We start from the raw sequence: 27068 nt of genomic DNA, 5'->3' as shown, positions 1-27068 counted from the left end.
GCTAGACTTTCAGAGTCTAGCTGTCTGCCTGCTTATTGCCTACTGATACACAACCCTGCTGCTTTACCAGCCTGTCTGGACTCTTCCTGTTGGTGACTACAGGAACCTTCTTAGCTTTCCCATCCTGCCCTAATTCGTCTCTAGTTTCTGGGTACCAGGCTCCTTGGTCTGCCTCTGTCTGCCAACGACAAGTACCTGTTGAGATACTCTCTCTCAGTTTACTACTAGGTTTTTATTTCCTTGGGCCAACAGTTTAGTAATTCTTGTTTACTCTTTCTTTTCCTTCGTTTCCTGTATATAATCTGTGGAGAGAAACAGTTTGTTCCTTTAAATGTCTCTTGGATTCATTCCTGTCTCTAATTTCCTCTGGGGCCACTCTAGTTCCAATCCTCATGACTTTATCGGCCAGGACTTTATCTAGTTTTAGCCAGAGATCAGCAGTGTGCCTCAAAGGGTCGCCTGAGAGGGTGAGAGAGAAGCCAAGTGGTCATGAGCAGGGCCACCGTCTCCACTCCCACGCTAACTTCAAACAGGTCAGCTAGATTTGTATCTGTTGTCCATAGCGGGGTCCTGTGAAGAGTTTTCTTTAGGAAAAAAGTCCTGTAGTAAAGGAAAAATAAGTTCGGAAATCAGTGTTCCAAGTTATTCTGCATACAACTGCCAGACCAGCTCCTTAAAATACTTCTTCATTTTATATTATCCTGCTAAAGATCCTTATCAGTTACCACTACTATATCTTACATTCAAATCTGTTTACACACTGGGAAAATGCTATGGGGATAACCATGCTTCCTACTATTATTCAACATCTATGTTCTCACCATTCTACTCAAGCCCTCATATTATTGGTGCATATTGTTTCCAGGCCATTCTCTACATTGTCTTTTCCTTACTTCCTTTCTTTGCTTTGCCTATTTAAATCTCATTTCTGCTTCATACCTCAGCAGCTCAAGCTCTACTTCCTCCTTGAAAACTTCATCTATTCCAGGCCCAACTAACCTCGCTCCTTCACCGTGTTATGTTGAATTCAGAGTCAGCACCTGCCAGTTAGGCAGCTCATTTTCTCTTACTGTTCCACAAATGTATTGTCTTGTTTTCTCAAGTAGATGTTATACCTATGGATGGCAGAGACTTTCTGTTTTACAGTCTGTTCCATTACAAGTGTTTGCGTACGATGAACAGCACATTCACGATTGGCAAACAGGAGACTGATGTCAAAATGAGGTGGAAGTACACTTGGTCCGCGTATGAATTTTCGTAGCGTTCTAAGTTTGGAAGGATCAGGAGCAAGCTTTCTCACAATTAGGGAAAGTCTTAGCAATATATGAAGACTTTAAGAAAAACAGAAGAATCCTGCTCCAGACTCCGCCCCTTTAGTGAGACTGGTTTAGTGGCTTCAACCACCTGTAAGTTTCCCATGACATCAAACTATCTGGTCAAGCTGTGAGTACTGATAACGAAGCTGTGAAGACCTTGTACTGCATGTTTTCAAAAAGCTCGGTATTCCTCTATTCGATTTTTAATTCTAATGAAAATGGCCTCTATTAAAAGTGAATGCCCTTGAGGATCCACATAGGGAAAGAGGAAGCGTGAAGGTCACAAAGCACTGATGGCTGTGAGCCTGGGTGCAAAAGCTTGTGGAAATGGAACCTCGTGAGTGTTTTTAGTAGGATGGTTATCGTTTTCATTAGTGCTCTGATTCCAAAGTTCCGTTGGATTTCAGTGATTTTCCCTATCCACGGTCACCCCAGAAGCCCTATTAATTTTGAGTGTGCAATTTTGCAGAACAGGAGATTCTCCAGGAAGACGTATATGACATTATAGCAGAACATCTGGTACTTATTTATCCGCATGACATCTAGTTTGGTGTTGACCACGTAGAATACATTTAATAAATACTTGCTTATTCTTGGGCAACCTTTAATTCACAAATATTTTTCCATGACCCTGAAAGTGGTCATTTCTCATTTTTGTCTAATCCATGTTTCCTTTAATTTCTCTAATAATGACCTAGATTTTTTAGATGAGAACACAGAGCGGAAGGGAGACACAGAAAGCCAGAGGGACACTCTGAAGATCAGCAGAAACCTCTGGGGTCACGGATGGCTCTAAGGTCAACTGGAAGAAAGATAGGGCCTACCAGCCTTGTACCTTTCTTTTCTCCCAGGGTTGGCTTTTTTTTTTTTTATTAAGATTATGATAGATTACAACCTTGTGAGATTTCAGTTGTACATTATTGTTAGTAATGTTGTGGGTACACCACTTCACCAGGGTTGGCTTTTTAAGGCTGACCGGGTGCTAAACTTGTGAGAGGCAAGAGGCAGAGACCACAAGGTCAGCGGGTCTAAGCTACGCTTTTGACATCCCCACAGGTGGTAGGAGCCTCCTTCTTTCTTCAGCATCAGAGAAAAGATCTCTCTCCATCCACCCCATTTGTGTGTCCCAGGAAGGTAAAACAAAGGAAGGGGGGTGCAGGGAGAACAGCCTAGGACTGCTCTTGGCGAGCTGCCTGGTTCATAATCAGCGGACCCAGCACCCCTGCAGGAGAGCCGGGGATCCTTTCGCATGTTAGCTTCCAAGCGACGCCAATGACCCTGATGCCTGAAGTAAGGCTGTTTGTTTTTAATTACTGTTTCCATTAACTGGAGCAAAATGCTGAAAAACAAACATGAAGAATTAAGACGGGGCTGCGACAACCACAATAAAGGCACATGTAAGCCATATTAGAGACAGACTGTTTCAGTTTTTGCAGGAAAGATTATGCATCTTTTACACATACTTCTAATTTGATTTCAAATGCAGCTTTGCCTGGCCTGAGGATGGTGAAACCCAACCTCACATTGAAAATAATGTCAATCCATTTTCATGTCTATTTACACACTCCAAACAGAAGTCATCTGTATGATAACGTCTTCCCCCCTTTTAAAACCACACCAATGAGACCTGCAAGTAGGGACCTCTGTGTTCTGGAAGCTGCTTATCTGTTCTGCTTCTTCTCTTGCCAACAGCAGCCCCCACCCTTAACCACAGGGTCTCTGCACACGCTATTGTCATTTCCTTTGCCAGGAATCCCTTCACTCTCCTTCGCCTTGCAATTGCTCAATACATTTTTGTTTAATATCCTTCTCAATAGCCAGAAAGCTCTGTAAGAGCAAACAACATCTGTCTTGTTCACCATTGTACCCACGATGCCTGGCACGGTACCTAACAGGAGGCTGTCAACAAATACTGACTGACTTTAACTAGACCCTTAAGACTCAGCTCAAACAGCATCCTCTTTGGGAAGGTGTCCTGGAGCCTCCGACACTCCGGTGGTTACCTCCTGTCAAGTGCTCCGTGGGCTCCCTGTTCACATCTGTTGTACCCAGGAGCAGTTCGTTAACAGTCTGATCCTTCTAGAAGACTAGGAGGTTCTAAAGGGCAGAAACGGTGTCCGCTTCATCCTTCTAACCCACAGCATTGTGCGTTTCACGTGGTGTACTCTAAGGAGCTCAGTAAATGTCTACTGAGCAGGTGATTGAGCAACATTTGAGTCTAGAGGACCCTCAGGTATGGCCCACACCCACATCTCTCAAACAGGAATCACATGAAAGCACTGGAAAAACAGGTCATGTCTTTCCGCAGCATCCATTTTTATGCAGTTTTTCAGGAGGGGAGACGTAGTAAGTCATTTAAATCACATGCGTGTGTGCATGTGTGTGCATGCGTGCACATGGCGTGTGTAGTAAGTCGAATTCAAAATATGCACCCAATTTTAAGTCAAACAGGAACTTCAACAAAGCAAATTTACCTTAGGGCTCCTTGTCCGCCCTGTCTGGGAGCATGGACTCCCTCTTCTCTGCTTCCTCAGGTAGTTTACTACCTGCACGATTAAAAAGAAAGTGAATGACAATCACAAAGCCAGGATTAAAACTGCTTTCGGATATCTGACGTTCTTTTCACTCTACTGTCCAAGTTAATGGCCTCATCACGCCTATCGCATGGTCCAATTTATGCTAACGCACTCTCCATAAATATGCTTGTAAAAGAATTAGATTCAGCAAAGCTGAATTTAAGGTGAGGGGAGAAGGGCAAAAGGAGTCGGAGCCTGAAGATCTCTGAGTAGCAGGCATCTGGACATGTTTACAGACTTGGGATCTGAATTTACCCTTCAGGCAGCTTCTCTAGCCTGTGCGCTCTTATTCGATCCAGGATCCAGGGGGTTCATTCAAATCGTGCCCTGCCCTTCTAACGTTCTTGGTGTGAGCATTATTTTTAAAGGGCCCTGTTTTCAAAGGATGGATGAAACATAACGTGGGCCTCTTCCTGACAACTCAAGGACTGAAGAAGAACAATACCCACCCTCAACGTCCCGCTGCTGCTGCTGCACAAAAACACCTAGCGCTGGTCTCGAGATTTACATTTTTAACAAAGCTTTGATACACGTGATCTTCCCTCCCACAACAACCCTAAACTAGTTCAGCCACCTGGAAATAGCACTCAATCCAATTGCCAGCTCTCTTAGAGGGGCTTGGGTTAAAGAGCCTTACATCCCCTGGGGATTAAGCGGTGGGCGTCTGCTGCTTCTCCTCCCCAGCAGCATAGGAATAAAGGGACGACTGTATTTCTCGGGTCGCAAGGCAATCCTGGCAACAGAAAGCACACCCACTCTTTCCACTTTGACCCATACAGTCTGTCTAGGCAATTCATCAGCGCTCTCGGTGGTGGTTGCTCCTCCAGGACTCGGTTGCCTTGCCAATCAACCCCTCCCACAGAGCGTAGTGGGACCACACCCCCGGCCAGGCGTCTGCCAGGGAAAGTGCTCTGGCCTACGCCAGGGGCAGCGGCTACCCGGTGGGCCCGCCAGTGAAACTCACACGGGATCCTCCCGGGCCTCACTTGCCCCATCTCTAAAATGGGCTGCACCGCCTTGATCTGGCCGAGTTCCCTCCCCTTTCCCGCCGGGCCCCCGGGAAGTGAAATCTGCGCTCCGCCGCAGCCCCCGGCGGTCTCGCCGGGCTCGGGTGGCCGCGCCGGGCATGCTCAGTAGCCGGCCGCCTCGGCCCGGGAGTAGGAAGCGGCTTTCCGCGCCCGGGCGGCTGACGGCGGGCACTTTGATGAATCACGTGTGGCGAGGCCCTCTTAAAGAGATAGGCACCTACTTTTTCTCCACCCTCAACACCGCCTTGAGGGCGGCGGCGACCGTGGTAATTGCAGCTGCTTAGGGGCAGGGCTTGCCCCAGCGCCGGGTAGTGGCAACGGCGCGTTGCGTCGGGGGCGCCTGGGAGCCGGGAGCCCCGGGGGCCTGAGATCGGCAGCTCCCCGGGCAGACACCCTCTCACCCAGGAAGAGGTGCTGCCGAACCCGCGCGGGGCAGCGGGACCGCCCCAAGGGGCTTCCTCCCGGGAGGAGAGGTGGGGTGACAGGGCACAGGTGACAGGGCCGGAGAAAGATGGAGCAGCCCGGGGCGGCGGCGGCGGCGGGCGCGGGAGGCGCCGGCGAGGAACCCGGTGGGGGCCGGAGCAACAAGCGGAGCGCGGGGAACCGGGCCGCCAACGAAGAGGAAACGAAAAACAAACCTAAATTGGTGAGTGCTCCCGCAGCCCCCGCCGGCCTTGGGGACAGCGAGAGCCCCGGGATCCTCCTGCCATTGAACACGGGGGGACCCGGGGCCCCCTCCCAAGGGTGACCGCGACCTCGCTGGGCAACTCGGGGAGCCGCTCAGGAGCGGCCACGCCGAGGCGCGGAGACGGCGTGGGGGCGGAAGAGCACCCCTTCTCCAGGAGCCCCTTTCTCCCTCTTGTCACCCCCGGAGGCAGTGCGGGAGGGAGAAAGGCCCCACCCCAACTTGCGGAGACCCCGAGTCCTGGGTAGGGGCTGTTGTTTGTCCAACTTGTGGGCACGAAGCTGCTTTGCGCAATTCCATTCCCCTCCCACCCCTCTCATTTGCTAGCTTTTGCCTCTTAACGCTTAGAGACCGGGCAGGGGACCCTCTCTTCTTTTCAGTCCCAATATTTGGGAGCCCACCGCAGACTTGCAAACCAACCCCCTCCCCTCAAACCAAAAAACACACACCGTAGGCCCCCAGTCTTTCTACTTTACCAGAAATCTAAGGAAGAGGCGCCTACGTGCGTTTTTTCCCTGCCTCTCCATGTGCTCTTCCAAGAAACATTTCTTTGGAAGAGTGGGGGGAGCGTGGGAGTTGGAGGCTGGGTGAGGTACCACCAACTGTCGTGTGTGTGTGTGTGTGTGTAATAGGCAGACTCATAACAGTACTCCGACTTCGTTGATGAAGAACCCTCAAAAGCAGTAGGCAGACCGCCCAAATCGCACCGTCCTGACAGTGTGAACCGGTGGAAGCAGACCATTTCCTGCCCCAGACTTCATGTGCAGAGGAATGAAATCTGTGGGGCCTGCTATTAGATTGGGAAATACTGAAGTTTCCTCAACTCATCAGTTCAAAGGGTTCCTCTTTTTGGTAAACTTTCTAATTCGGGTGGCATGAGGGGAAACGGTTTTCCTGCACAAATTCAGCAACTGTTTCTTCTGTCCGAAGGTTCTTAGTTTAGATCTGAAGCACAAGCCACATGTTGCATATCTAGTTTTCATTTTACCCAGCAGCTTGACTATCATGAGGAAGGAGACAGTGACATGGAACCGAAGCCATTTCTTATGGCATCTGGCCATTTGCTGTGTACCTGCTGTGCTTCTCTCTCCCCTGCAATTTGCCTTTCAATTATGGACTGTCCATATTGGAAAACGGTCAAAGCATGACGATTTCAGGAAATAGGCAGTCTTCCAGTATGTGGGAAGGGACCTGGTGGGGTCAAGGAAAATGACCAGTTTAGAGTCTCATCAATTTCACCCTAACTTGAAGCAAATTGAGAACTTACTTGATGTGTCCTGTTAACCCAGTATTTAGAAGTGAAGAAACTGAGTCACAGCTCTTAGTGAATTGTCTCTGCTGGCAGAGGGTTAACCGGTTTAATGGGTGCCCCCCTATCTTGAAATTTAGAAAAGTCTTCTGAGTGTATCACCAAAGTTTAATGTATTTCAAAATTCTGATGTGATTTTTGAGATTTATCAGTTTGCGGTAAAAGAGTGATCATTTTTCCTTTCTTTTTTGACCTAGTACAAAACTGTGGTTTGAACAGTGATTAAAAGTTTAAGCAAAAATAAAAGTGAACTGATAGTTTCCACAAAGAGTTTGGTACATCCAGCAAGAACCTTCCACTTTTAGGAAGTGTGCTGTCAAGAGAAAGCACTTAACTCTGCCTTCCAGTAATAACACCTTGATTATATTATTCTCTTCCCTTCGGTCATTTGTCCTGTTTCATCTTTTATGTTTTACTTGCTTTGACAAGGTAGCTAGATAGTTATGAGATAGTATCACTTTCAGTTCCTGGCTGACACTGGTGTTGAACATAGCTTGATATAGTAGAACAAGTTTCTGAATTCGAGGGTTGGTTAATATCAATGGGAACTTTCTTTTTTGCTCAAACATAACTCTTGAGCCTTACATGATTTTACGAGCAGATGTGTCAGAGTTAATAAAAACAAATTTCGGAAGACATTTCAGCACATTTTAAGGCAAGCAAGTTCACCAAGCAACAAGACTTGGTAAACTTTTTTTATAAATGCCTTATTCTTTATTTTGAGTTGTTTTATTGACGCGCTTAGCATGTTTTTCTAAGGCCTTTTAGAAAGGAGTTCAACTGGGATTCTTAATTGAAGATATTGCTAGTAAGATAAAGCTTTACCTAGACTAAATTTTATTGTTTTGAGTATTATGTTGTTAATCAGTGTAATAGTCCTTTATTGTGTATGTGTGTGTGTAAAGGAGTTGTGATGTGGGATTATAAAAGGGAGCCATATGGTAATAGAAACTATTTGCATAGGTGATTGTGAGGGTTAGGGGTTCTTAAACTCCTGAAATTGTATGAAAAAATTTGCATGTGTATGTAGGTACGTTCATTGTTCTGGGCCCCAGAGCTTTCGTCAGTTCCTCGAAGGCATCTGGTGCCTAAAGAAGAATAAGAACTGTTGGGTTACCAGAGAGAGTGAGTCAAGGAGACAGCAGTTGATTCCACTTGAAGTTACTGAGGAGAGAAGGTCAGGGATGAAGGGAGAAGGGAAATAGCTCTGCCCACGTGAGTGATTGATATTGAAGATTATTCATCTGGGCTTAAGAAGAAGTTAATTACACAATGTCAATATAGTGTGAGCTAAGATGAAAGTTTCCACTACATAGAAAAATTAACTCATTGGCTATAATATAGTGGACTCAAAGTTTAAGGCTTGTGATTCAGTTGTTTTCACTTAGTTCCTCATTGTTTTGGATAACTGGAGAAGGAAGGCACGTTTTCTATAGAGAGGAACTACTTTCATTTATATCTTCAACTTTTTTTTTTCTTTTCCTTCCCCAAAGCCCCAGTACATAGCTGTATATCCTAGTTGTAGGTCATGCTAGTTCTTCTATGTGGGACGCCGCCACGGCATGGCTCGTGTATAGGTCAACACCCAGGATCCAAACCGGCGAACCCCAGGCTGCCGAAGCAGAGTGCATGAACCCAACCACTTGGCCACAGGGCCAGCCGCCTATCCTCAACCTTTTGATGGGTATTGGTGAGAACTTTTTCAGATGGACATTTCAGGACTTTAGCAACTTTGGCTTAAGATTAATTAAATCAAAATTTACTTCATCTATGCATTCTCATAATGACCCTTTTATTTTGATTCTTTCTAGTGAAGGCAACCTTGTCTTGGACTCCTCACATTTTGAGTAGCACGTTAGTAGTAGAACTTTGTATTTTATGTAACTATCTGGTTAGGCCCAGATTGAGCATGTCATCAAACAGCATGAATCTTAGATTAATAATTTGATGTCAAGCGTAGACTGTATTTTGTCAAATTGAGTCGTAGAGAGAGCTCTAGAAGTGTTCTGAAGGAGCTACATCTCGGATCCCATATATTTAAGGCAGTGACTTAACCGTTAAGAGAGGCTTGTGTTAAGGTAGGACTGACACCCCTCACACACACACACACACACAATGGTGTAGTGTGGCTTCACATTCATTGATGTTTTTGCATTTTGACTTTGTGTTTCTGTAGAATTCCTGAAGCCTTTGGCTCTATTTAGATAGTGGAGTCAAATTAGTAACTCAGAGTAACAGAATCTGGTAATTATATAATTTGCTGAGTATTTTGGCTTTTTTTTTTTTTTTGTGAGGAAGATTGGCCCTGAGTGAACATCTGTTGCCAATCTTCCTCTTTTTGCTTGAGGAATATTATCATTGAGCTAATATCTGTGCCAGTCTTCCTCTGTTACGTGGGATGCCGCTACAGTGTGGCTTGACAAGTGGTATTAGGTCTGCACCCAGGATCTGAACCTGCAAACCCCAGGCCACCGAAGCAGAGTGCGTGAACTTAACCACTACACCACCGGGCCGGCAGCTTGGTTATTTGTTTTTAATTGGATAAATCATGTTTTGATTTTAATTGATAAAGCCTGAGTATAATAAGTTCATTTATGCAACAAACATTTTCTGAGCATTTGCTACATGCTAGGTGTGATTCTGAGGGTTGATGATATAAAGATGCTCATAGTGTCTAGTGAGGGAGACAGGAAAGTTAATTAATGATTAAAGAGCTATGTGATAAGGAAAGCTAGGAATATGCATAGGAGGGGTGATATAGAAACGTTATGGAGAGGCATCTAAATCTAATTGGATGCTTGAGCATGGTAAGGAAAGGCTTACCATAGTTGGTCACATTTGCACCAAGGCTTGAAGAATAAGGCATTGATTGAAGAGGGGGAGGGAAAGGCATTTTAGGGTGAAAGAACATATACAAAGGTAGAGTGATATGGTAGCATGCCCAATAAAGGAACTGTGGGTAGATGTTAATGGCAGAAACAAAGAGAACTTGTGGTGGACCTGCTAGAAAAGAGACAGAGTCCAGACTGGGATGGATATTGGTATGTCATCTGTTAGAGTCTCACCTTCTTTCTGAAAGCCATAGTAAGCCGTTGAAGAGATTTAAGGAGGAGACTGACCTGATCAGAATTGTGTGTCAGATAGAAACTTAATACAGTGGAGACTTTCTTGGAGAGGGGTGCCAGGATGGAGGCAAGACGACCAGTCAGGAGCAGCACAGTGGCATAAAAGAGGTGGATGTTTAGAGTTAGAGACCTGGATTCCAATTGCAGCTCGTCCACTCAGCCATTTACTAGCTCATCCATAAACTGGGCATATTTCTCTGCATCTCGGTTTCCTCCTGCCACTCCATTGCCTCTCCTTCCTGCCACCCACCCTGAACATCTTCACAAATCTGAGATGTTCACCCTGTTTCTCCTTTATAAATCTCACCCGCCTTTCACGGCCCAGCTTATGCCTCAAAATTCTATCATTCTGCCGTTACATCTTCGCTGATTACTTCGGCTTCCTGAAGGTTCTTCCTTATTCTGAATTCCTGAATGTTATATGTTGATTTGTATCTACAGAGATTTTCAAGTGCTTCTGGGCAAGGATCCTGCAAACCCTTGAAAACCTTGCAGGTCAATGCTTAGGTGCAAAACTACTCAGTAAATGACTGTTAGCTGGGAATTCTTTCCCTAATAGCCCAGACATTTTGAGAGTGTAAATTGTTGAAAAGAGGCTTTTTAAAATACAAATGTTTACTTTTATATGCCATTTTTTTCTGAGTATATATACTCATCAAATTAACCTATCTGTACATTCTTCTGTGTCCTTTAAGTTTGAAATTTAAGAAACTTCTTGGCTATTAGAGCCTGAACTTTCATGTGGAGAAACAGTATCAAAACTGATGATCACCCAAGTCACATTTTATTGTTATTAGTAGGAGACTTCAGATTATTGGCAAAAGAATACTGAATGGAGGACCAAAGGACCTGGGTTCCAGTGTCCGTCTTATCTTTTATTGGCGTGTGATCTCAGATAAGCTTGAGCCCTTTGGTTAACTTCTGCCAGTTGGAGATAATATCTACCTGATTTGCTTCACAAAGTGGTTTAGATACAACACAGTAATGAATGAGAAAGTGTTTAGGAAATTCTATATTGCTGTACAAATAGAGAGCATTATTGTTAACCCTTTATATTACCCCAGTCAAATGTGATTGTAGTTGGGTGATTTAATGGCTTTCTTGCAATTTTTTTTTAACGATTTTATTTTTCCTTTTTCTCCCCAAAGCCCCCCAGTACAGAGTTGTGTATTTTTAGTTGTGGGTCCCTCTAGTTGTGGCATGTAGGATGACTCCTCAGCATGGCTTGATTTCAACCGGCGAAACCCTGGGCCGCCAAAGCAGAGCGCACGAACTTAACCACTCAGCCACGGGCTGGCCCCTCTTTCTTGTAATTTGATAGCTCTAACATTATTATTATATAAAGTACCATAATATGGTTATATGTTGATTAATTCCTGTCCCCTCCCCACTTCCATTTATCCATTTGGAAGATTATACATTCTGTCCTTTTATTAATAATTCTTTCTTTTTTTATTTTATTTATTTTTAATTTTTTGTAATTGCAGTAACATTGGATTATAACATTATATAGCTTTCAGATGTACATCATAATACATTTCGAATTCTGTGTACATTACATCATGTTCACCACCCAAAAGCTAATTATAGTCCATCCCCTCACATGTGAGCCTAATCACCCCTTTCGCTTTCCTCCCCTTCCCCTATGGTAACCACCAATCCAATCTCCGTTGCTATGTGTGTGTTTGTAGTTGTTTTTATCTTCTACTTATGAGTGAGATCATATGGTATTTGACTTTCTCCCTCTGACTTATTTCACTCAACATAATACCCTCAAGATCCATCCATGTTGTCACAAATGGCCAGATTTCATCATTTCTTATGGCTGGGTAGTAGTCCATCGTGTATATATACCACATCTTCTTTATCCATTCGTCCCCTGATGGGCACCTAGGTTGCTTGTAAGTCTTGGCTATTGTGAATTATGCTGCAGTGAACATAGGGGTGCATGTATCTTTATGCCTTTGTGCTTTCAAGTTCTTTGGATAAATACCCAGCGGTGGGATAGCTGGATCATATGGTGGATCTATTCTTAATTTTCTGAGGATACTCCATACTGCTCTCCATAGTGGCTGCACCAGTTTGCACTCCCACCAGCAGTTAACAAGGGTTCCCTTCTCTCCACATCCTCTCCAACAATTGTTGTTTCCTGTCTTGTTAATTATAGCCATTCTGACCGCAGTGAGGTGATACCTCATTGTAGTTTTGATTTGCATTTCCCTGATAGCTAATGATGTTGAGCATCTTTTCATGTGCCTGTTGGCCATCCATATATCTTCTTTGGAGAAACCTCTGTTCAGATCTTTTGCCCATTTTTTAATTGGGTTGTTGGTTTTTTTGTTGTTGAGATGTATGAGTTCTTTGTATATTTTGGGTATTAACCCTTTATCTGATATATGGTTTGCAAATATCTTCTCCCAATTGTTGGGTTGTCTTTTCGTTTCGTTGATGGTTTCCTTTGCTGTGCAGAAGCTTTTTAGTTTGATGTAGTCCTAATAATTCTTTCTGTTGAATGAATGTAAGATGTGAGTTTAACTTTTTTCACTGTAATTTTTTGAAGAAAAAATTACCCTTGTCTTTCAATTTATCAGTTTGATGCATTTAAAACTTTTGTTAAAAAGCTTGCATTAGATATCTGTGACATTCTGCCTTGTCAGGCAGCTTGCTGCTGTTGTACTAATAAGGAGACTGAGTCACTGATTTGTTAAGGGGTCTGACCTAGAGATAAGTTTAAAGGCTGTCACCTCTGTTGTCGAAGTTAGCTGTGGCACTGAGTCATCATGCTTCAGGGACGCTGAAAGTGAAAAATTATTCAATCTTGCTCTTTTTTGGTTCCTTTTTGGAACAATTATAATTGTAATCCACCTAGACTTCACTCCAGGTATCAAGAGCTCTGGCAGGAGCAATGCGTCATTAAAGTGAAATCATATTCTTTTCCAGCGTGGTCTCAAAGAACCCTGTAAATAAAAGGATGCTCTGAAAATAGTACACACAAAATATATGCAAAAAATTTACATGAATCAGCGCATTTGGCTGAATATTACTGGATATCTGAGCACCGTAGAGATTGTTATTGAAGACCCAACTTTCTCTTATTCCTGTGTTCAGTCTGCCATGCAGAAGAGAACAGTTCCTTCTGGCAGATTTTGGCTGTTTGAGACTTTTTTTCGTCTCAAGAGTGAAGAAACTAAGAGGATGGCCAGGTGACTTGAAATGTAGTTGTATACTTGATACGCAGGTGGGCATCTTGTAGAAGACACCCATGTGGAAGACAGGTCAAAAATGGTGCATGTAAAAGAAGATTAAGATACATTTTCACATAGCTATTTATTAGGAATAGAAAGAAATGAACGTATACTAATTTAAAATTTATTTACCTCATCAGGATGAACCTGAATTTCAGTCTAATTCAGTCTAAATGATTCACTCTGGCTGTGGTTTGAACAGAAACTCAACTGAATCCTGATACTTGCTTGCTTTACGTGAGCTGGCCTGGGGAAAAGGGTATTGATGCCTTTCTCGTGAAAGAATGCGGAAAACAAAATTCTTACTAATCACCATTTACACAGGCTTTGGTTTAATGAAAGTTTTTCTATATTACTTTAGGAAGAACAAGCCGCATTGCTCCCAAATACAGACCAGCAAGTGGCCACCAGTCTTTCCTTCTGTTAGGGCTTTGTGGAGCGGCGTCTACTTCAAGTGAGAAACTTCGAGGTGGCTATTCAGGCTGGCCTAGGTGGAAATCCAAGACTTGACTGGCAATGAATTATTCCCCAAAGGCTATTGATTCAATCACCTGGCAATTCTGGTGCTCACCCATGGGAGAAAAGATGTTGGGTGCAATCCTTTACAAAAAAATCTATTTGTTCTGTGGTAGATGTCCACGTACTTTGGTATTATGAGGGATTTTCATCTGCCCTTAATTTGTTGGTTCTCTCACTCAGCTAAAAGTAAAAAAGATCAAATGTTCACCTTATTTGTAATATGGGCTAGTTAATAAGACTTTTTAATAAAACGTATGAAAAATTTCAAACATATTAAGAAGTTGAGAGGCCAGTATAGTGAACCACCGTATAGCCATTACTCACATTCGGCAGTTATCTTGATTTTCAGCATTTGCTTTATCCATCCTCTATTTTTTCTTCCTCAAGTATTTTAATGTAAGTCTCAGATATCATGTCATTTTACTCCTCTGTACTTCAGTGTGCGTCTCTAAAAATTACCGACGTTTTTTTACTGTAACTGCTCTGCCACTGTTGCATCTTTAAAAGTTCACATATTCCTGGGGCTGGCCCCGTGGCCGAGTGGTTAAGTTCGCGCGCTCCGCTGCAGGCGGCCCAGTGTTTCGTTAGTTCGAATCCTGGGCGCGGACATGGCACTGCTCATCAGACCACGCTGAGGCAGCGTCCCACATGCCACAACTAGAAGAACCCACAACAAAAGAATATACAACTATGTACCGGGGGGCTTTGGGGAGAAAAAGGAAAAAATAAAATCTTTAAAAAAAAAAAAAAAGTTCACATATTCCTTGGTACCATCTAACGCTCAATTTATAATCAAATATCCCCCATTGCCTCAAAAAATAGATTTTTAATTGAATGTGTGCCTAATAATGTACATGTTACCGGGCTCCTTAAACAAATACAGCTTTAAATTAATGATAAAATCTCATTGAAAAAGTCACTCCACATAAAGTTCTGTGATAAACTATCTGCTCCAGTTAAGTTCACTTCTGTCTTTAATTCTGTAGAAGTATCTAGAAAGGTTTACTATACAAGTATGGAGAGACTCCTTAGAACAGCTACTGTGTGCCATAGAAAAGACACCAAGTTAAAACTTTTGGCTTCACTCCCTGGTTGGGTAATCACTCATTCCTCATTTTGCAATTTGTGAAGTGGGGTGGGGTTTATGTGTACGAATTTTCCTCCCAGGGAAACGGTCTAGATAGTTGGGCAAGGAAAGGTGTTCTTGAGTTGTCTAGATAAAGAGTTCATATAACTCTGTGATACACACACACACACACACAACTATGTTTATGTTACTAGCTCTAGTTTTTATTTCAGTACAAATGCCTACTTGCTACTTGAGGTGTCTGTCTTTGGTTTGTAGCTGCTTTAATATGCTCTAGGTTGCTGAATAGTTGGGTGAGCAAACCTTTACAAAGAACTCTGAACCGTTAAGTTTCCTTATTTAGACATTTGTGGGGTTAAAATTGAAAACCAGCCTGCACTAATGAGGCGATGGAGCTGGGGATGGGTGGGGTGGGTAAGTATGAGAAGTCGACTTGGGCAAACGGCCTAGACTCCACGCAGATTTACTAAAGAAATTGTGTAACCACTACTTTCCAGACAGCAATTCACTGCTGTTACTGTGCTGGGAGGCAATAGGCATATAATTTCTCAAACTTTGTGGACTCGAGTAGATTTAGACTAATAATCCATCTCCACTGTGCAGCTTCTAGGCTGACCATTTACTGACTCCATCAGGTGGGTCATTTTCGTCAAAACGGGAGATGACTGATAATTGTTGGGCCTGGACAGGTGGCGTTTTTTCCTCTTGTTTTGCTCAGGGGAGAGAAAGCTATGGAAGTGTCGTTTTATGTGCTTTGAAATCAATCACTGAGGAAATCTCAAGTGCTTAGTAGCTTATTATGCTGGCTGAAGCTGTTTAGGAAGATTCGTATGTAGAAAGCAAAACTTTGTATAAACTGTACACTTACATTTTGAACTTATGAGTAATAGAGACCAGGGCCGCTATGCATGGTTGGGCCCTGCTTGAGGGTGTGAGACCCCAGAGGTCGCATCACTTCCCAAATCGTGTGCCCAGTCACAACACTGTGTCTTCTGAAGGCCACTTTTTCTAATTCACACAAAGGTGCCAGGTGGGCCAGCTACTGCATTTAAAACCAGATAGATTTTATTCTCATACCTGATAGGAATTTCAAGGCACAGGACATAGTTTAATGTCTCATTTAGAATAGGTATTTACCATTCGTCATGGATTCTGAAAAAAGAATATAAGATGTATATCTATGTCATATGTTGTCCTAAACCTGACTACGTTTGCTTTTCAGTTATTGCAGTCCTCAAGTGTAGAGGGCTGTGTCCTTGGGGACCTAGCTTACAGGTTCCATATGTTGATTACTTCCTCTTACTTAAGGCCCCTTCCTCTCTGCACTCCTCCCAGTAATTTTCCTGACATTATTGTTCCACAGTGCTTTGCATGGTTACTGATTGTATGAGTAAGACTGCGTTTTTTTTTTTTTTTGGAAGTCTGTGCCTTAACTTCAACTTATTTTCATTTACATTGCCCACGATATAAGACAAGAACCTATAGAAAGTTAAGACGGGTTAAAATAAATTTGGCAGAAGCATTTCCTCTAATAATATGCTCTGCAGTCTAGTACCTCTCATTTCAAAATCAGTGTTTTCCAGAAGAGTCAGTGTGTGCATGAAACATTTGTGAGTAGAAATCATCTTTTCTTAGGCTGACCTCACAGCTTGTTTTTCACTGGCAGTGCATTCGCCTACATTTTTCCTCCCCTTTCGTGGAGTAGCTAATGGTCTTTAAACAAGCTATTAAAGGGAAGAATAATTTTACAATGCAGAAAAATAAAAATGGCCTGGGTTTAATCCATGCTGGTGGTTTGGCTTCTTGTGTATTTGTTTTACTAAAGCAGAGCTAAGCCATGTTCTCTAATCGCTAAATTCTTGGGCTTCCTCAGAATAGCCTATACTTGCTTCATCAGACCGTTTGCAGACAGCCTTGTCAATTTCTGAGATCCAGATCCTCCATTTTTAGATAAGCTGAGCAGGTCTGAGACCAAATACTAACTTTTAAGTGGCCATATCTCTGTATAAAATGGAATTGAGGCATTAGTTATACTTTAAAGTAGCAGGAATTGTGCAGTGCTGTGGTCCAATTTTCCACGCTTCCTACCAGCTCTGTTGTAGCTAATTGCGGATCAAGATATGTGATGTTACAAACCCCTGCTTTCGGCTCCCTCCCTTTAAATAATCTCTGATCACTTTCATGTTTCTCACTCTGAAGATCATCTTCTTCCTTGTTGGTTTTATTGGTTTCTGCGAATATTATTCGTGGTGTGTCCTATTGCCTGGCCACAGAAATAACATGCAGAAGGATGGCCATTAGATATGAAATCAACTACCGAATGTGACAGAGATTCATTGAAAAGTGTTTCCTGTCCACATGCATCACCAACCATGTTGCCATCAACTAGCAGTAATGGCACTTGGATCTTAGCCTCACCACTTTGTGTTTTCAAGACGTCCATTTTATTTTACAGTATCTAAGAGTATTTCATATGCTATGCGGAGTTAAAATAAGCAAAATAGGATGTCTAACTGATCCCATTAAGTCTTTTTTATTAAAGGGTTAGTTTCTGGCAATTTAAAGAGGTTGTATAGAGAGTAGACTGACTAATTTTGACAGTGTAACTCTGGGCAAGTCATTTCTCTGTCTTTTCTCTGGGTGTCAGTTTATTCTGTAAAATAAGGGAGTTGAAATGAACAGTCTTCAAGGTTCTAGTCAGCTCTGACATCCTGGGAGTCAAAGGTTGTTGAGAGCTGTAATGAATCTGCTCTAAAGTAAATATATGACCTCTGGGTTCTAGTTAGATGAAAAGTTGGCAGTCACGAAAGATGACTATTTAAGGCTGAATGCTAACGAGTGAAAGTATCAGTTAACTTTACTGTCCTGTTTCTGGAGTCCGAGTTCGCCTAGTTTGGTGAAGGTCACATCAACATTGTTTTAACCATGCGTTGTGTGCAGGGCCCTAGAGAATGCTGGCTCTGCTCTAGGTCATCCTAATCCTTGGGTTGTTGCCTTGGTTCACTGACCAAGGGCAGTACTCAAGCCTGCCCAGAAGTAATTCTCAATAACGAACAATATCATATGTGCCAGTTGCTGTTCTAAGTGCCTTGCATGTATCTGTCAAGACCTGTGTAAGGTTTGGGATTTTATCCTGCTTACTCACCTGTTGCTGTTTCATGGATGACTGCAGAAGACTCAAGACTCCTGGCTCAGAGACAAAAGATGGTTTATTACTCATTGCAAAAGCATTAGCCAGAATGTCATCATGACATGCAGGTTCCCTATGGTCCTAAGTCCCACAAGGTAGACCAGGATGGATGCCTACACAAGCGGGCAGTTGCATTGCAGGGGAGGAACACTGAGCGTGGAGGATTTACCACTTTTCTGGTAAGCAGAAGCAAGCCTGCTCTTTGTCTGGGGAGGGAGGACGTTATCACCTTATCGTCAAGGTCACTTGCTACAAACATAGTCCTGAACCTTTCAGTCTTGGCACATCCAGCAAAGCAGGAATGGCCAGGGATTGATGGCAGGTATCCTCCCTCATCAACAGTAACTCATTTGATCCTCACAACAGTTACTCTGTAGTTGAGGAGAAAGGCCCAGAGCTGATAAGTAACTTGCCCAAGGATATGCAGTGGTGAGTTTGGAATTGAAGACCAATGTGACTGTAAAATCCATGTTTTTTTTTTTTTTTTCCTGAGGAAGATTAGCTGTGAGCTAACATCTGTGCAGTCTTCCTCCACTTTATATGTGTATTGCCACCACAGCATGGCTGACAAGTGGCATAGGTCCACACCTGGGATCTGGGCCTGTGAACCTAGGCTGCCAAAGCAGAGTGCGCTGAACTTAACCACTATGCTATGGGGCCAGCCCCTAAAATCCATGTTTTTTACCGTGATTTTCTATACTGCCTAAGACCCTAAACTTCAGAGTAGCTTGAAATTGACCTAAAGACCTAGTGGTTCTCTGGACTGGTGATGGGTGGACCTGGCCTAGATTTGCGCTATGCTTATGTATAATTTAGACAGAGTTCAGGGGCCATTCATTTGAGTGCCACTGATAATCAAATTAAATATTAATTATTTAATTAAATAATTAAAATTCTTTGAATCACTGCCATGAGGCAGTGGGTCAGATATGTGACCACTTGCTAGAAAAGAGCCATGAGAATGAAAGTGATATGGCTGTGAATTTTAAGGATACATGAACATAATTCTTAAGAATATCACTCTGACATCTGTGAAATGATCTCCTGGTTAACACAAGGCCTACGGTTCCTCAGTGCGGTTGCATATTGCATATGATTCTCTTTTTTGTCTTTTGTATGTTAAGAGAGTAGCTTCTGAACAAGAATCATGGCAAGCCATACTGCCTGCTTCATTTTTTAATTTCTATCTTTCCTCCTCTCCCTACTCCCCTTCTGTTTGTTTGTGAAATTTTGTGTGAAGGAACACTGCTTTGGAAAAACGAATGCTGTCTGCTATTACACAAGTACGCGATATGCATTGTTTCTTGTTTAGGGAGTGCCAGGAACCACCTACCTTCTCCTGCTGCTTCCTGTGTCCGCTTCGCCTAAAGATTGGCTGCTATACAAGTGTGGCATATTCAGCCAAGTGCTATCTTTTTTAATTAGGCTGTTGAAAGTGTCGTGACAAACAATTTTTGCGTTGACGTGTGGCGAGGAATAGAGCCCTAAACGATGGGCGTAAGTGCCAAATGATACAGACGTGCATAATGTGATATGAGTTCTAGTCCCTCAGCCTTAGCCATCATCCCTCCCCAAAGGAAAAGGGAGCCTTTAATTTAAAAAAATTCGATGAGTAAAATAGATCATGAATATACCAGTATATGCCTGGAATTGGGCTGTTGCACACTTACGATCACTAATCTTAATGAATTAACATTTCTATGTTCTTTTCATAGAACTGTGTACAGTAAGTATGAAATGAGGATGTAAAGGGTCACATCATGATATAAACGTAACAGAGAATGCTGATAATTAAGCAGATTAAGTAGTTTTTTTTTAATTTCTATTTTTAAATATCCCTCTTATCTGTTCTTACAAATTCATATTTCCTCCAAATATGGTCCTGGTTGTTGACGTCCCTCTTTTATTTTTGACCTCATCTAACCCGAAGAGCTTTGTGTTTGGGACAAATATAGCTAGGAGGGTGTAGCATTCCTTTGTCTCAAAAAGTATGTTCTTCTCTTTCTTGACACCAATGCTTCTTAGTGGGGCACAGTTTTCCCTCTCGGGGACATTTTAATGTCTGGAGAGTTTTTGGTTGTCACAAATGGGGGAGGGTGCTATTGGTGTCTAGGGAGTAGTGGCCAGGGACGCTGTTGAACATGCTACAGTGTGCAAGAAGCCCCTCAGGACAAAGAATTATCCCACCCAAAATGTCAGTAGTGCCAAAGTTGAGAAACCCTGCCTTGGACTCTGTGACTTTTTGTTTATTTAGCGTGAAAAATTCCTGTGGCTCCTTAGCCGTTCTTCACTCTCCATTCTGTCCTTTCCTCCATGTTGAGACAGGGTCGGATCACATCCCTGTCTTTAAGGAAGCGTCATTTGTTTCATTGACTCCCACCAATTTTATTTTCATTTCCTTCCTTTCCACTGCTGGAAATCTGCTGGACTGGACTGTTTACAACTTTGTAGTTGTAAGCTAAACCTCTTATCGCTTATCTCATTTCGGACTCTAACAAAAATATTCATTCTCAACATAAGGAGTTTGAAAGGCTCTTTTTCCATCTGCTGATTTCTTGATCCCTCAACAGCTTTTGAGGCTGGTCGCTTTTAACTCATCGTCTATATTGTGTTTAGCTTCCATGGGACAGTCTTCTCGGGCAGCTTCTGCCTCTGGATTTGTTGACTGCCAGAAGTTAACAGCTTTCCTTGCCTCTCATCTCAAAAGCTGCTCACTCTTTATCTTCTCTTCTCATACAATTGCAGGCAGTCATATGCCTCTTCAGATACTACCTGAATGCAGTTGACACCAGACCTTTCTAGCTACTTTGACATATAAGTTCAACGCTGTGTCATTGTTGGCTGAAAAACATTTCCTAACTATGATGCAGTTCTATTAACAACGGCATAGGGGCCAGCCCGGTGGCGCAGCGGTTAAGTGCGCACATTCCGCTTTGGTGGCCCAGGGTTCACTGGCCCGGATGCCGGGTGCGGACATGGCACTGCTTGGCACGCCATGCTGTGGTAGGCGTCCCACATATAAAGTAGAGGAAGATGGGCACGGATCTTAGCTCAGGGCCAGGCTTCCTCAGCAAAAAGAGGAGGATTGGCAGCAGATGTTAGCTCAGGGCTCATCTTCCTCAAAAAAAAAAAAAACAAAAAAAAACAAAAAAAACAACAGCATAAAGTTGTTGATTCATTTCTCTGAGACCCATCTAGAACCTGGAGTACTTTACGGCAGTGGGTGTTTTACTATTCTTCCTCTTTGTAGGGAAAATGAAAAATAGCTTGATACCCCCGACCCTAACATACACAGACACAGAGAGAGACACACACATGCACACACGGTGTTTATCAAGTTTACTTATTCAAGCTAAAGTTTACTCTTGCCTCGCTTATCTACTGCAGACTGTATTACAATAATGTTAGTTACCGACTGACGTTTATGATTTCTGGTCCAGTTGAATCAAGGTTAACTTCCCTGTTTGACCAGTGAAAGTCAGTGACTCCTTCTCACCCAAATTGTCAGGATCAAGTTGATTTTTACATTTAGGGTTACTGGTAAGCTACCTAGTTTTATTTTTTTATCTTCCTCTTTCTATCTGCACCTTTATTTAAATGAAGCCCTTAGCTGCAGTGTCTCATCTACCTTAAATAACTTCTTAGCCTTTTTTCTCTCCTCAGTGAATTCTAAGTACTTTCCTTCTGTTTCTTCAGAGAACTTCTTAAAATCTTTGTTGCCTGATTGAAGGTGACGTGATCAACTCATTCCCCTTCAACCTTCAATTTCCAATAGAGAGCCAGTTGATGCTGCAGCATGCGTGGCCCTGTTCACAGTTGTGCTTATTATAAATGTGTATTACAGTGTCTCATCGTTCCACACACATCACGTCCCTGTCATGTGTGAGGCATCATGCTGAGGGGATGAACACGACTCTACATAGGTCTGCCTCTTGAGGGGCTCATGGCCTAGTGAGAAAAGAGGGACAAAGGAGTCTGAAGGAGTAAGTTCTATAGTGAATAGCTGTGAGCAGAGTGCTTGTGGGAACGCCTCCTACTGTGCCTGGAGGGGAGAGGAGAGACTTCGCACAGGCCACGTCTGATCTAGGTCTTGGAGAAGGAAGAATAGTTTAGTAAAGTTAAAAGGGAGGATATTCTCAATAGAGCGATCATCGTGTATGCAAGTAGAGAGTTATGTAAAGGCAGGTGTTTTGTTAAGTGTCATTATTTAAAAAGGTTCCAGTCAGGGGGGAAGGCTGTTACTGAACTTGTTTCGTAACCAAATATGAGTGATCGTGGGAAGCATTTTTTAACAACTCAGAAGTGAGGTGGGAAGAAGGAACTAATGTTTACTGAGCACCTACAATGTTTCAAGCACTGTTCTGGGAGCTTTACGTCGCTGTCATGCTTAATTTTTATCGTAAACGTGTGTAGTAAGTATACTTGTTTCCCACATTTTACAAATAAGGGAAATGAGTCTCAGAGAGGTTAAATGATTCTGATTCCAACATACATGCTTTTTTTTTTTTTTTGAGGGCGATTAGCCCTGAGCTAACATCTGCTGCCAATCCTCCTCTTTTTGCTGAGGAAGACTGGCCCTGAGGACACATCTGTGCCCATCTTCCTCTGCTTTATATGTGGGATGCCTCCCACAGCATGGCGTGCCAAACAGTGCCATGTCCGCACCCGGGATTCAAACTGGTAAGCCCTGGGCTGCCTAAGCAGAGCATGCCAACTTAACCGCTACGCCGCCAGGCCGGCCCCCAAAATACTTGCTATTTTATCAGAGCGTGCTACCTTCTTCTTAGAAGTAACAGACTGTATTTAAAATTTCGAAATAAACTGTAATGTTTTTCAACTTTATTAAAATATACTTCATATTTTCTATAAAAATATTTTATATTTATTTTTCCACCTATCACAAACATCATTAAGAGACTAATGCATCTTAACACATTTCCTCATTATTGGATTAAGTTAGTTCAGAAATAATAGAGCTTGTGAAGTTTGCTGGGACTTGTCCACAAACATCTAATTTAGAGTTATATACGGTTAGTTTTATTACTGAGGATTTGGGTAAGCTACTCCGTCGGAAAAGTTCTAGCTCTGAAATTCAGTACTTCACCTAATTTCGTAAATGTTTTGGAGAAACCCACCCCAGTGCTGTGCTAAGCATTATTAGGGTAGTAAAATAAACAGTCCCTGCCCACTAGGAACACAGCGTTGGACAATCTGATGTGTACCAATTGATGGTGCAAGGTGGAATGTGGTGAGTGCCACTGCAGAGGTAAAAAGTGCTCAGAGTATTAGGGCTGAGTTCATGGAAAGAGTGGCAAGAGAGGAGTCTTAAAGCGGAGGCAGTCTTTCTGAAATAAATACTGAGAGAGAGTGGAGACGGGGCGCTCCGTGTAGTGAGAACAGTACGCACAGCTGTAAGGGGCTAGGAAGTTAGGGCAAGTTTGAGGAATTGAGTTAGCCCAGTGAGGCCCAGAGGTCCTTGTGAGCGTGGTGGAGGTCAGTCTGGAGAGGGAGCTCGCAGCTCCATCATGGTGAGCATGGATGCTTCTCTAAACAGTTTGGGCTTCATTCTGTAGCCCAGGGGGGTATGTGACCCGGGGAGTGATGTGATCAGACCTTCCAATCAGACCTTCAAACTTTTTATAATTGGAAACATCACAAAGTCTAAAGTCTTTTGTCAAAACTCCGTGGTAATTGGCCTGTTTGTAGTGTAGATATAAAGGTATCTATTAATTCTGATACCTTTTGACATACTTTAATTTGACAGCTTTGAACTTGTGAAATTGAACATGTACTATAAATAGTGTGCACTTGGATAATTTACAGTTTTATAGTGACTTAATTGGCCCTTGCTCCCCACCTACCTACTCTTCTGTAGATCTGTGCCTCTAAGCCTAAAGTTTTTTGTTTCTTAGGCCTTTTTACAAGTAGATACTGCTCTAAAGCTCAGGTAGTTTAGCATACAAGGCTGTTGTTGTCAAATTGAATGTGCTGTGTCTAGGGTGAATTACAGTCCCTGGAATATTCCAAGAGAAGCTGCAAGATTTATGATATACAACACTAGGGAGAATGAACTTCATTGAAGCGTTGTCATGATTTGGTTGTTTATTTCCATTTTCACGTATGAATCTCCTATGATGAAGTAAGGAGGGAGACATTGCTCACAACGATGGCAAAATAGTCTGAGGGCTTTGATTTGAACCCAAGTCCCCTGCTTAGGATAATTCACTTAAATGAGTGGCTTTGTATTAAGAAACACCGTCAACTTAGCTTTATTACTACAGCTTTTAAAGCTTTTATTACTACAGGGGTCCAAATGCATGGAAGGTAAGAACCAGAGGAATGGGGAAATTTGTCCATATGCAGAGGACTTTGCATACCCGGGATATCCAAGTATGTGTAAATCTGTGTTCAAATCTAATTCCTACACAAAATCCTGATTTGTAACATGTGAATGAAATAATATCTATTATCCTTGTTATGATTAATGATTATGTTGATTTGAATGTAAACTTTGATGTTGATTCGAATATAGGGTTTTAAGGTTTGTTGCTCCCTTGAAAGTAAAACAATCTCCCTTTCTGTTATGATACATAACTGATGTTCAGTGTTTTGGTTTAGTTGAGGGCAAAGATACTTAGGCCAAAATGGAATGGTCTGTGGTTATTTTGTATTTCTTGAGTTTAGAGAGATTACCTATCATGTGTGTTACTGAAAGCGAATGATAATTTTTTGTGCAGTGGTTTGTAGCTGTAGAAATGGGACATTATTTTGGAAGGTATGGGCTGGGAGAATTTTCAAGCTCCTCGTCGGATCACAGAATTATTCGAAGAAGACATAGGTCTTGGGACATGAATCATTCTTTGCTAGACAACTTTCTCATGAGAGATTTGTGATTCTTGCAACATCCCTTTTGAGCCCTTGAAACATGAGGAGTATTACTACCAAAGCAGTGGACAGGAACTCCCTGAGTTATAAATATATGGCCATACGAGAGGCCCTTGGGCAGGGGCTCCCCTGGCATGTTAGAGCCAAAAATATTGCGTTGGTTTTTCCCGTCCTTTCCCACTGATATTGCCTTGGGACTTGGCAGGCCAATCGCCAGTAGGAGTTGTCTCTGTTTTGTTTCTTTCTCAGTGACCTCCATAAATGCAGTGGTGCCGGAAACAGTTGACTTCTCAAGTCTCTCTCCCACTTGCCCTCTCATCTGACTTTATTGCCAAAAAGTTGGGGCTGATGATAGGCGTGAACTTTTCCCTCTGCTGCTGGCCCCTCTCCGCTTTTTGCTTAATAGTGTGGGACTTATTTTCCCACAGACATTATTCCTTTATTTGATACTTATTATAGTGTCGTTCAGTTCCCTCGTATTCTATTTAGTGCTGAAAGATAAAGAGTCATGAGAAATAGGTGCTTGTTATCAAGGAATTTTACAATATAAGGAGAATAAACTTGTATACACATCAGTATTTGATTAGTGCCATATGAATGGCTGGGATTTAGAGAAAGGAGAGATTAATAATTTGGGTTAAAATAGGCTAGGAGCTGACTCACTAGGTACTTCTCCCTATCCTACCTCCACCCCCTACATTCCCCATGGGAAAAATGCATTCAGAATTCAAAACACAAGACTTAACTGTGAATTCATGGATTATGGTATACCCAGTTTTGGAATTTTCATATAGACCGAATCAATGTAAATATTATAAGAAAACAAATAGTACTTTTTAAATAGACTTTTTAGTAAACAAAATAAAAGTTTCCTGATCTTTTTTATATTTTTTAAAGCTTGGCACCTGAGCTAACAACTGTTGCCAATCTTTTTTTTTTTTTTTCCTGTTTTTTCTCCCCAAATCCCCCTGATACATAATTAAAAAGGTTCCTGATCTTTTTGGAAGACCATCTTATATTTTAATACTAATTATAGCCCTGCCATACTATTGATATGAGATGTCCAGTGCATTGAAAAAAGCAATTTCTTAAGAAGTCTCACTGGTTTCATATATTGCTTGAAAATGTTTATCAGTGAGCACTATTGTTCAACGCTGGAACAAGTATGATACTAAGTTGCATTTTCCTGGGGCAGCAAATGAGAGTATTTAAGGTGTTTTAAAGGCTTTAGAAGTATGGATTCCATTTTTCCATTCATCTCATTCCCTTTAAACCTCTAGATTCCCTTTCATACAGATATGTTAAAAAGTGGTTTTAGGACTTCTTGCCTGAAAGCCACCAGGAAAGCTTGCAAAAAAACTTAGTCTCTGTAGCCTCAGTGGACCTACTGAATAAGAATGGTTTTGGTGTGGGCCCCGGGAATCTGCATTAAGAAGCTGCCTAGCTGTTTCCCTGCTCTAAATAAAGTCGGGGAAGCACTAACCTCATGCGCAGCTCACAAAATGGCAGCCCTGCACGTCGTATCTGGCCCACAGATTTGTTTTGTTTGGCTTGCAGCATTGGCAGTATGGTTTTTAAAATTCGATTTGTTTGTCGACTTTTATAAATTGGGAGTTTACAGATATAAATCCAAATTCCTGGCTTCCCTTGAAACATGAAAAGAATTTTGCAATACTGAGCCCATGTTCCCACGTGGCTGTCTGCAATCCACTGTACCTGAATAAGGTCTGTCTCATTTGAATGGGCCATGTGCTCTTGGGTTTGCCCCAGTCCTCCTGTACTGCGTTTCAGCCTGGGGACAAGTGTTGGTTGACATTTTCTTTTCTGCAGTTGGCCTGCATCGCTCAATTGTATCACCTGCTTAGAATCCGTATGCATTTGAGTTTTTGACTCTGGATCTAAAAGTTTAAAAAATGTAAGGAGAAAGAGGTGAAACTGGAGGCTGGAAGACCAGAGAATTTATTACAGTAGTAGAGCCAAGAAATGAACTGCTGAACTAGGACAGTGGTCGTTGGGATGGAGAAAAAGAGAAAGGTTAGGATTTAGAACCTACCAACCTTGGCGATTGGCTGAATTGGCGGCGGGGGCCGGTGGGGGGGGGGG

General features: G+C 42.5%; 1 protein-coding gene and 1 long non-coding RNA gene across 4 annotated transcripts in view; one reads left to right on the top strand and one right to left on the bottom strand.

The window, feature by feature from the left end:
• Positions 1–1413: 1413 nt before the first annotated feature.
• LOC124245587 (uncharacterized) lies at positions 1414–5011 on the bottom strand. Its single transcript, XR_006890279.1, has 3 exons — positions 4857–5011; positions 3791–3862; positions 1414–2655 (listed from the first exon to the last, which is right to left on the bottom strand). It is a non-coding gene; the product is annotated as an uncharacterized LOC124245587 (long non-coding RNA).
• Positions 5012–5164: 153 nt separating this feature from the next.
• The window catches only part of DIAPH2 (diaphanous related formin 2), an 817147-nt gene continuing 795243 nt past the window's right edge, over positions 5165–27068 (top strand). For all 3 annotated transcript variants that reach the window (XM_046673034.1, XM_046673033.1, XM_046673032.1), the window contains exon 1: positions 5165–5566. In XM_046673034.1, the coding sequence (XP_046528990.1) occupies positions 5432–5566 (135 nt within the window). In that variant the 5' untranslated portion in view covers positions 5165–5431. The remainder of the gene's footprint in view (positions 5567–27068) is intronic.

This window comes from Equus quagga, chromosome 10 (genome assembly GCF_021613505.1).
Source record: "Equus quagga isolate Etosha38 chromosome 10, UCLA_HA_Equagga_1.0, whole genome shotgun sequence".
In the NCBI taxonomy this organism is placed as follows: domain Eukaryota; kingdom Metazoa; phylum Chordata; class Mammalia; order Perissodactyla; family Equidae; genus Equus; species Equus quagga.
The sequence above is the reverse complement of the archived record's forward strand: the minus strand, read 5'-3'. Positions and strand labels throughout refer to the sequence as shown.